Below are 12,066 nucleotides of genomic sequence, written 5' to 3' on the forward strand. Positions count from 1 at the left end.
GCCTAAAATGGGCTGGTCACTAAGGGGTTAAAGGATATTCAGAAGAAAATGTGTCCATTCTCTATTTTAAAAGTTTATGGTGACATACGAGGCATCTTGTCAGCTGGCACCATGTAGTGACTTTTGTCAACTCATTTTATATTGAACATGAATAAATATCATATTTATGTTGTATTTACAGTCAGCTGAGACTATATTTAATACTACAATTCCTAAAGTAGAACTAGTCTGGGCACAGCACGCATGGGATGATTCGATGCAATGGAATGTGCCTACAATTTGTGCTACAGATTGTAATACATTAGACGTAATGGAACTTCCATTACTATTAATATCATTTCGATGTGGCGCTAAAATATGATATATTAACTGCGTAAGAGAAAACTTTCTGATGGATGGAATAGATTTGTTTCTGTTTAAAGAGACATGAATACACAAGTGCATGCAGTTTACGTTTACGTTTTAACATTGCCATAACGGGACTGTAAATATTATTTAGAATGTATATAACTTCTTTATATACCTTTGGAGTGACTGATACAGCTAAACAATAAGTTGCTGAATTTTTAACTCATTATTAGTTCTAGAACACTTACTGTATCTGCATTTAAAAGAACCGCCATAATTATAATTCAAGGTTAGATCATTAATTATATCAAACACAAGTTAGGCCACATGCACACGGACGTGCTTTTGCGGCCACAATTCTCCCAAAAATCCACGGGAGAATTGCGGCCCCATTCATTTCTATGGGGCCATGCACACGACCGCAGTTTTTACTGTCTGTGCATGGCCCGGGAGCCCGCACCGCAGAAATAACGGACATGTCTTATTACGGCCATCTTCTGCGGTTCGGGCTCATTGAAAATAATGTCCGCGGCCATGTGCATTGCCCGTGATTTGCGGGAGGCTTGCGGCTGAAAGTCCGCTGCCGGCCGACCCGAAAATCACGGCCGTGCACATGGCTACGGTCGTGTGCATGAGGCCTTAGACCTTTTCTAAGATGACTTTTGAAGAATAATAGAAATTACGACGCAAATGTGAACATAACCTTAATGAATAGCCTTACAGAATCAACTGAAATAGTGGACATCCAATTTAAAAAAAAAAATATAACAATTATTTACCTTGTAGACAAAAGGATTCTTTCGAGAGTCAGTTAAAATATCAAATCTTGTGTATACGTCATTCAGAAGATTCACAATCTTCATTGCTCCTTCCCCAGATGCATGCTTGCTGCAGAACGCATTAAATCCCACAATCCCACTAAACAGAATTGTGACATTGTCATATCGCTTGGCTGGGACTGGGCGCTTATGTCTCAGCTCATTAGCAACAGAAGGTGGAAGAACAGAGTACAGAAGGCTAAAATGAAAAGAAAATGGGACATAGACATTTAATAGAAATGTAACGGAGAACAGCTGTTATGAATAATATTATATTCATAATGAGCAGAAAATGGTTAATTAGACAATGGTGAAAGGTTTTTCACACTGGTGACTCATAATCCTCCTTGAAATGGGGTCACGCTACATTTCTGATGTCATCATTACTATCATCATTGCTAATGTAATATAATGTGAAAGCATCTCTTACGTATCAGTCTTTTTCTTCTCATCTTCCAGGGCCCTGAGGGTGTGCTGCAGCCGGTCAGTAAGTATTTCCAGTTCTTGAGTCAACTTATATTCTTCTCTGAACTGTTCTCCAAGAAGTACAAGGTCGCGAGTAGCGTCATGGAGAGGTATATCGCTGAGATACAGACCTCTTCTTGTCAAGTCATCCAGGTTCATCACACTGTGATTAAGGATATTATCGATTCATCATTCTATATTTTACATATGTTAAAAGCCAATACATATTTATGTAAAAATTACAATTCTGCCACTGCACGTCATGATCTATTTTACTGGGCAATTTCCAATATTCATATACTTCAAGATTATAGGGCGCATTTTTCTTTTTATTTAAATTACATAATATTACTTTATGAAGGTTATTACAGTTATTTAAAACACAAAGATACTATGCAATGTGAAATATCCTAAGTTCCAAGATGGAGAAGGAACAGGTGGTGCTAGTCTGTGAAACATGGTGCTGAGCATTAGGAATGTACTGTCATTTAGCAAGGGCAAACACAGGATTTGTAAAGAGGGGGTCCAAATTTGTTGGTCCACACATTTGAGGGTGCCCCACATTATAGTTGTTTTGCCAGCTTGACTATATTTACTACATCATAAGTTAGTCCTAGAGTAGTTGAGAGGTTATAGTGATATAGTGCAATATATCCAGTACCGAATTTAGCTCCTGTAGGCACAGATTGTCTGGCGTCTTAGGCTCTGCCTACCAAATTCATTACGTTTGTATGGCTTTAAAATGTAGCTTTTACAAAATAAAGCAGAAAGAACATTGTGGTGCACATCTCACAACATCTAGCATTATCTGCAGCCTTCCCCTCGAACCTCCCTAGGTGTCTTCCTCTCATATAGTGTATTATTATGTCATTTTCCCTTTAGCAGATACGCTTACTCCTAAGAAATCTATAAGTTTGTGCCTATAGGTAAATCCAGCCCGGTAAAATCCCTAGATGCGTAGAGTGGTTTAGGGCTTAATATTTCTAAAGGTCTACGGTAATAAAGGAGTTAAAAGTAAAATCTGGGATTCTTCAAGGTGGTTATGGGTTAATATCTGTTCGGATAGTGAAGTGGTTAATGGTATTATCTGCATGGTCTAGAACATTAAAGAGCAAACATGTACATAAAGTATAATTTCATTTTATTTAATCTAAACAGACTACTCAGATTCATTTCTGATTAATGATATATCTATATAGCGGTCTAGGCTCTGTTTTTCTGTCCCATGCCTCCAAATCCAAGTCCTCTGCTTCCCTTCTGACAGCCATAGAGTTACATGATAAAATACTGGTTGCCCGCAGCCACCACTAGGGGTAGCTCATGGCATTCAGAATTATAGTGCTGTCATTGAACTCAATACTAGATGTATCAAATCCATATGTAAGGAGCTCCCCCTAGTGGCAGCTAAAGGCAAAAATAATTTTCATATAACTAATGTGTGCCTACTTCTCCTGAAGGAGGTGTTTCCAGGAACAATAAAAAGTGCAGCCCTGCCTAAATAACATTGTGTTTAGTCAAAGACAGGCTCGCATCTGGTTTATTATGAAAATTTAGTTGTGAACTTATTTTCTTTGCCTGCCATTGTGAGCACATTGACCAAATCATTCTATTGCAGAGTTTTGACTTTTCTTAAAAAGTTTACAATTTTAACTGAACCCAAACTGGTACAGTAATTTAAAGGGAATGTATAACCTATATATTTTTTTTTTACTAATTAAATCCAGGGAAAACCATAATATTTTTCAATACTATTTTCTGTACATGGGGCGGCCATCCTGACTCAACTGCTGCTCTGCCATGTTAACAGCATTTAGATATCTACTTTACAGCAGCCACATGAGCTATAGGAAACAATAGTGTGCAGATGACCCATTGACTTCTATTGGAGCGTGTTCTAGGCATGCTCTGTGACCTGTGCAGAGGTTGCTTTGCAGGAAGGGGGAGGAGGGGAGCTGTGTCCATCCCCTATTGTCAAGGGTGGATCCTGTGTTATCTATATAGAGGAGTTAACTTTCATTGTAAGGGCTTGTCCACACGTAGCGGAATTGCTGCGTATTTGCCGTCCGGAATTGCAGATGGAAAATACACAGCAGAATACAGTAGAAGCAAAGTGGGTGAGATTTAACAAATCTCATCCACACGCTGTGTAAAATTCAGACCAGAAATGGGCCTGCGGTACGTATTTTTCGTACCGCAGCATGTCAATTCCTGCTGCAGAAAGTGAACTGAATTCCTGCGTTTTTTCAGGGGAGACGTCACCATCTCACAATATTGAGACAAATGCAGAAAAATCTGCACCATATTCTGCTGTAAAAAATGCAGGAAATAGTGTGTTTTTTCCGCAGCTGTATTTCTGCTACTTTCTGTGGAATTGCTGCAGAAATTTTCTGCAGCAATTCCGTTACTTGTGGACGAGCCCTAATGCTGCCTGTAAAGATAATGAGATAACAGCTGAGAAGTGATCTATACAAAATAGGAAGATTCCGTCTATTGTGAGGCTCAGTGGCCAGAGTGGAAAATACTTAGCGGGGGATAACACCTCACTGCAATGGGCGGAATCAAAGATCAATTTGATTTTGCCCGTTTAACCCCTTAGACGCAGCGGTCAATCATGACCGCGCAATCTAAGTCGTTAGAATGAAATGGGCGGCCCCCTCTCCAACACAATCGTGGGGTACCGATGGTCATCATGGCAGCTTGGGGTCTAATGAAGACTCCCAGGTCTGCCATCTTTGTACTCCTATGAAGCCCTGCTGGCATAGCTTCATAGAAGACTGTAAGAAACACAAGATACTACAATACATTAGTATTGAAGTATATCATGTAAGCGATCCAACAATCGCTGGTTCAAGCCCCCACAGGGACTAATAAAAAATAAGTAAAAAACATTAAAATATATATTTTTTCATTGTCTAAAAAAATAAAAAATTAAGTGAAAAAAAACTTTTCCCATTTTTAATGTAAAAAAACCCTAAAAGTTAACATAACTGGTATTGCCACGTTCATAAAAGTTTGAACTATTACAATATAATAATATTTACATAACTCACTCGGTGACCGGCGTAAAAAAAAATTTTATATCCGATTTGCTGCTTTTTGGTCACCTTAGCGCCCCAAAAATATTGAAAAACAGTGATCAAGAAATCGCATTTACCCCAAAATAGTACCAATAAAAACTACAGCTTGCCCTGCAAAAAATAAGCTCTCACAAAATAAAAAAGTGGAGGAAAAAAACTAAAATAAAAAAATTAAAATTGACGTCTGATTACCTTGGAGAGCAGAGAAAAAGTATGTTGTCGGCTTCTGGCAAGTAGATCATCTGTCCTTTTAAGCGTAGACAACTTATTTCAGTTAGAGTCAGTTCATCTTCGGTCTCTAATTTTTCCACATCAAGCAAACCTTCCTTGTATTAAATAACATTATATTAATGAAAAAATTTCACAGCCATACAGACAAATATAACAGACATCATTATTGCAAGTGTTGGTGAGGAAACATTAAATTTTTATGTCTTCTTAGTTGGCTCTGTAGCTTTAATATTCAGCTTTTTACTGTTCCTGCACTGTATGCTAATGAGCATAAAAGAGTCATATCTTCATACGAAAAGAGTCATATCTTCATACGAAAAGAGTCATATCTTCATTCCTCAAGCCTTTCCGAATTAACCCGCCTTTTTGCTTTTGATTGACAGCTCCTCGCCTCCCCCCAGCACACATGAAACCCCGCACTTGTGCATCGATGTCCTATTCTGGTTCCTTTCGCACAACGGGACACCATAGCGGCACATTCGCAGTAACTAGATTTGAGGCCTGGATGAAGCAGGGAAGGGTATCGGACCATACACGACAGGCACATGCACCCGTCATCTCAGATGAAATTCTGGCATTCTGGGTGGGCCAGTATTCGGCGGTGGGCCGGCATAAGAAAAGGAATGAACGAGACTGCTGGATTATTATCATAAAAGGCGCAAAATGTTTGCAGACCGTTATTTACGGTTGGAGGAGGAGGAGTTTAGGAGAGGGGATAACGCCAATGAACTTTTGACAGCAGCGGCCAGCGAGGGGTGAGTAGAATTCAATAGGTGAAATGTTGGTGACAGGTTCCCTTTAAGGTAATGTGCACACTAGGCGGATTAGCTAAAATCTACAGCATATTACATTAGCAGCAAAGTGGAAGAGATTTGAACAAATCTTATTGACACGCAATGGAAAAAATCAGCTGAGAAAACTTGCATACATTGACCTGCGTTGTGGATTTTTAATCGGCAGCATGTAAATTTATGCTGCGGAATCGTACCACTTTTGTTGCAGTTTCTCCCCATTGAGTTCAACAGGGAGGTAAAAGCTGCAACAAATAGCAAATGTGCGGTCTCTTAGCTGGATTTCTTTGCGGGTTGTAGGTCGGATAGGCTGTGTACTTTTAAGCATCGTATCAGTCCTGTGTGATCATACCCTAAAGTTGTTTTATTATTATTTTCAATTGAGTAGTTTTCCTTAGGATAGATCATCAATCCATGATCAGTGGGGTCTGACTCCCCCAGGACAACCCAGCGAGCAACAGAATGAAGGGGCAGGGGTACTTGCTGGTATGTTGCAGTATCTCAAAATGGCCATACAAGTGTGTCTGTCCCTGGTGCTGCAGCTCAGTTCCACTTTGCCTGTTCAATTGATCAATGCGCATACAACTTTTTTGCCAGGGAAAGCTTTGTACGCTCATGTGGTATTACACAGCCCTCATTGAAATGAATAAACGTTAACCCTGAGTCCGCCACAGTGGGAGCTGCTCTCCGCTACGTCTGTCCACTCTGGCTGATAGAAGAGGGACATCCTAGTGGAACATTTACATAGGGGTTGTCCTAAAGGAACACGCCATTAAATGCTATCTCCATTTAACATTACAGATATTAGAGGCTGGACCACTGACTTCTTTTTGTTAGATTATTGTTAAGGGACTTTTAAATGGAAAGACTTCGACAAAATTATATTCAATTTTGTGAAAAAGAGAATGATTGTCAACAAAACAAATTAGTAGTTGAATTAGTACTGAAGAAGAAATTATTTCTTAGGAAGTCATAAAGATGCTAATCCCGACTGCCAGGGAGAGAAATGGAGCTTTTTTTTCTCACTGCTAGAGATTTTCTATTACACTATAATCTAATAACTACGTACTATAGGTGGTTGTATATTGTATTAACCTCTCGGTTGCTGTACCTTTGCACTGTGTTCAATCGTTAACAAAAATAACAGGGAAAAAAAAGGAAAAAATTGAATTTGCGCAGACATTGAAGATGTCTCCGAAATGAACCTATCCAAACGATCAACACTTTTCATTATAATCCTTAGTAGTAAACTGAAAATGAAATGTATTAAAAATAACAGCCACTGGTCAAGCCATATGATAGGGTTAAACTATGTTACATCCTTTTCCTCGATATTAAAGGAAATTCAGCAATTAAACATCTGACCATCACAATAAAAGGAAGGGACACTTCATTTAGCTTGCTTGGCGCTATGCGACATATAAACATTCTACGACAGCTTTGGGTTGCTACGATCCTATGTAGTCCAAATAAAAATCTTGCTGTATATTTTAAAATGTTTTTTTCCATTTTGTTTTTCCTGTGCTGAGACATTGTAACTGTGGGTAAACATAACCCTATTAGGAAATATTCCTGCTTGAAACCTAGTATAAATGAAAGCTGGCTGTGAACTACAGCCATATGTGGAGCTAATCATAAATACTACTTTGAAATTCCAGAAAGAATGTACAATGATTTAATATATCATAATGTAACTTTTGCAAAGATTTCTTTTATACTTCTTCTCAACAGACTTTTCTTCTGTTCATAAACATTTCTTGTCTGTGGCTAACAAGCACATGAGCAATACTTGCAAAGTGGGGCTAAGCTTTAGGTTCAGATATTTTTTCGAAAAGAAGTAATTGGATGGGAAGTTTTTGTGAATGCAGCTAACCATTAAATGTAAAGGGTTATTCCCTTATCTAAGCCCTGGGACACCATTGTCAAGAAGTAGGGTCCTACTACCACCGGAATGCCTGGTGAGCCGGCCACCACATCTAAGGAGAGAATAAATAATGTAGAAGTCGCACATGTGAGAAGCCCTCTCCATTCAATTATATTGAAGTTACGGAAACATCTGTGCACGGCCACCCCTCCATTTATTCTCCCACCTGGATATGATGGCCTGTTCTTGACATAGGTGCAAGTCCCAGATCTAGTACCTGCATTTATCAGACATTAATTGCATATTCAGTGGATATGCTATTATTTTAATTGGGAAACCTCTTTAACAAGTTCTGGTATGCAGGCAGGCTTCATAAAATTAGATACCCTAATAAAAAAAAAGGTGTCACTGAAAGATCCTGAACTCACAAGGAGTTGTGTAGAAGCCACATGATCTGTCTTAGCTAATCAGTCGAGAGAACTGCTGGTTAGAATACAGCACACGGCCTCTTCCAACCCATACGGAGTTCAAGTCCATACAGTGGCTACAGGATGATGTCTTCTTTGCATCATCAATATGAAGGACACTTTACCTACAAATCTGAAATAGGCCCACATGTATATTATAGGGTTTTGTACAAGGCGTGAAATGCCGCTATTATGCCTTTAATCTTTTTCAACCTGTGAGGATTTCAGATATAATATGGGGGTCAGTACAAGACACAAAATAAAGCTATTATGTCTTTTATTTTCTTCAACCTCTAATGATTTCAGATAACATCAACCATAAAATCAAATGAAAAAATTAAGTATATCATAGGATATATATGGCAATATATTAGCTACCAAATCTTTACTATTAGCAGTGCGCTTTTAGTCGTTTTTTACATCACAGTGGATTAAGCAATTGGACAGGACCTAATGGCTTGCCTGCTAAGCGGCCCACAGGGCCTTTTCCCCTTCTCTCATCCTTTAATTGTTCTGGTTAGAAAAAAATATATGGCTAGACCCAAGTATAGAAGTGACTGCAAATATGTCCTTATGCAGTAAACGAGAATAAGCTTCCATCATTTCTAGCTGCTATGTTAAATTAAGAAGAAGGAATATATTTTTGAAAGCGTTGGTGCTGAATTTTAGAGTAGTTAATATACAGTATTTTACTTTAATATGGCAACTGTTGCTAGGAAACGTGCCCATTGGATTGCGAGTGAGTTTGACACTGATGTGTTCTTTTCTAACTTTCCTTTGACAGTTGACTCCCAGCTCAGATTACCGTTAACAAATCTACTGTGAGTATATAGTAGGAGACGGATCAAACACACTTCCAGATGTGGGGTCTAAATACAGACAATAAGTCTCCTAACCCTGCTTTCCACACATTCTCAATCTTTTACTTTCCCATGCTGTGCACTGTAATGTCGTCTCATCAGTTTATTTCAGAATTTTAAAAAACCCTTAACTTTTTTCTGCTCTACCATATATATCTAAACATTGATGTTGGGAGATGTCATCAATTGTATTAATAAGCTCTCACTTAACGTGATTCCCTAACAAAGCTCTTGTCTTGTCATGTAAAGGTGTTTTTCCATTATCCGTATGATATGACATAGCTTCCTAATCTGTTGGGGTTTCTCCTTTACTGATTTTCCCTGTACAGAGGCGCTCTCTGCCCCCCGCTGTGCGGAGAACTACAGCACAACCCCATTTGTTGGAATGAAGCCGAGTTCCCTGCACAGCCGAAGGCAGCAGAACTGCCATACAAACATCAGTCCCTTCGTTTCCAGGATCTGTGGGGGCCAGAGGTCAGTACCCCACTAATCATAATGTTATGGCATATCCTACCAATATGCCATAACATAATTAGATGGGAATACACCTTTAAACCGAAGAATACCTTTTCTTATCTTGATGGATACCAAATTCAAGAACTAACACATATTTTTAGCACAGTAAAATGATTTTTATAAAAAAAAGTGTATATACTGTAAATAATATTGGCTATACTTTCACAGGACAGGCTAGGCAATTCCCCTGCTCCTTAAAGATTCTCTCTTCTTTTCGGGTTTCTCCTACCCATTTATGAAGACTTGGTTATTAGCAATTCAGCAACTTCTCCTTTCCTATGTTGTCTGTACATGGGGTCTTTGATGTAGCCATTGTTCAGAAGTTAAATTCTTGATGTCGTGTTTGTTGATTCATGACATGAACATCTTTTTGTGGAAATTTTTGCACATTTAGTTAAATCAGCTACTGCTGTTATGTAGCATTCATCCTCAGTGAGTTACTTCTTAATCTATACCCCTTCCCCCTAAATGGTGCCTTAGATGTCCGCCTGCGCCACCTACCCACCCCAGCCCTGACCTTCTAAAAAAAGTACAGATCAAAGATTCCTTTAACCCCTTCCTGACATTTGACGTATCCATACGCCAAAGTCGGGTATGGGGAAGTATGGAACGGGCTCACGGAGTGAACCCACTCCATACGATGCGAGTGTTGGCTGTATGTTACAGCCGACACTTCACAGTAACGAGCAGGATCCCGCTCGAGCGCGACCCCGCTCGTTTAACCCGTTAAATGCCACAGTCAATAGCGACCGCGGCAATTAAATCGTTAGAAATAGGAGGTGACTCCCTCTAGTAGCTCATCGCACCCCCCCGCAATGCAATCGCGGGGTGGCAATGGTTGATATGGTAAAGGCACCCAGGTCCGCCATCTTTGTGCTCCTACTATGCCCTGCCTGAAGCCTGTCAGAAAGACGATATACTGCAATATAAAAAACTAATAAAAAACTAATAAAAAAAGTAAAAATTTGTAAAATAAAGGGTTTTTTTTATGTTAAAAAACAAAAATTTTATCAAAAGTTAAAAAAAAACCTTTTCCCATTTTCCCCCTAGAGCATGGTAAAAAAAATAATAAACATAATTGGAATCGCCGCATCCGTAAAAGTCTGCACTATTACAATGTATCATTATTTAACCCGCACGGTGTATGCCGTAAAAAAAAAAAAAAAAATGTAAACGCAAAAATAAGCCCTCATACCACTTAATCAACAGAAAAATAAAAAACTTATGGCTCTCAGAAGTTGGCGACACAAAATAATGAAACATTTTTACACTTAGTTTTTTACTTGTAGAAAAAACGATATATATTTGGTATCGCCGTAATCGTATTGACCCGCAGAATAAAGATAACATGTTGTTTTAATTGCACAGTGAATTCCGTAAAAATGAAGCGCAAAAAAACAATGGAGGAATCACTGTTTTTTTTCATTTTGTACCCCACAATAAAAAAAATTCCCGTTTCCTAGTACATTATATGGCACAATAAATGGTGCTACGAAAAACTACAACTCGTCCCGCAATAATCAAGCCCTCATAGGACGATATAGACGGAAAAATAAAAAAGTTATGGCTTTTGGAAAGTGGGGAGGAAAAAACGAAACTGAAAATCTGAAAGTTGTTTACGACAGGAAGGGGTTAAGGATGTTGTAGATTAGATATCGTTTTGTATATGATGTTAAAGTGGATCTGTCAGGTCCCTTATGCTGCTCAATCTGTCAATACGATTATACACGTTTGGTCACAATCTCTTCGCCTGAATTTCCGAACCATCACCAGATATTTTACTATTTCACATACAAATTTGCATTCATACTCATCAAAAATGATGACTAATTCGTCTTAACCACAGTCACGTCTGGTCTTTTTCAGTGATGCACAGCGAACAATATATATGCGCCCAGGGCCATAACTATAAATGATTCTTTACCTTACTTCTCAGGACAAACACAGTGTTGATATGAGAGAGGATTCCATGGAAGCTAATGTCAATGTGGGGTCGTACCAAGGAGAACACTGACAGCAGGTTACAGTTTCCAGGCTGGAGCTATAAACGTGTGGGGAAAGGAATATTATATGGATTATCCATGCTTTACATAGTAGAAAGATATGACAAATGAGCCAGAATAAAACTATTGGCCACGCATTACAAACTGTTCCTTCAACTAAACTGTGGAAGATTTGTTCATCTTCTATAAAACGAATAGAAAAATACACTATATGAACACTAGTTTGCATATTTTTACGGACTGTACAGTATTCGCTCCTTGTGGGAGTATAGTATTCTAATGAAGTTGTAGAAATGTTCACTCTTATGTTTAAAATAAAATGGTGCTACTATTGTAAGTGCTTGCGTAGGTTCGCTAGGCCTCGTTTAGACATGGCGGATGTGTCTCAGATTTTTGATACAATGTACAGTACAATGCAAGAAAAATGGGTTGTTTTGCAAAACCCATTCATAGGCTGCTAAAAAAAAATCCAAAACGGATTGTAGGGCACGCTGCAGATTATAATAAAAGCTATAAACGCCCCTATATTTCATGGATTTCTGTCAGATTTTTGCAGCAGATTTCCCCCTTCACAATGCAAAGAAAGAATCTGAAACACATCTGCAGCCATATCCAAATATCCACCA

General features: G+C 38.7%; 1 protein-coding gene across 1 annotated transcript in view; it reads right to left on the bottom strand.

The window, feature by feature from the left end:
- The window catches only part of GUCY1B1 (guanylate cyclase 1 soluble subunit beta 1), an 82,267-nt gene that overhangs the window by 20,137 nt on the left and 50,064 nt on the right, over positions 1-12,066 (bottom strand). The window contains exons 7-10 of the mRNA XM_075860317.1: positions 11,362-11,478; positions 4,901-5,034; positions 1,597-1,794; positions 1,128-1,365 (exon numbers count right to left, since the gene is read on the bottom strand). Of these exons, the coding sequence (XP_075716432.1) occupies positions 1,128-1,365; positions 1,597-1,794; positions 4,901-5,034; positions 11,362-11,478 (687 nt within the window). The remainder of the gene's footprint in view (positions 1-1,127; positions 1,366-1,596; positions 1,795-4,900; positions 5,035-11,361; positions 11,479-12,066) is intronic.

Source organism: Rhinoderma darwinii, chromosome 1 (genome assembly GCF_050947455.1).
Source record: "Rhinoderma darwinii isolate aRhiDar2 chromosome 1, aRhiDar2.hap1, whole genome shotgun sequence".
NCBI classification, from domain to species: Eukaryota; Metazoa; Chordata; class Amphibia; order Anura; family Rhinodermatidae; genus Rhinoderma; species Rhinoderma darwinii.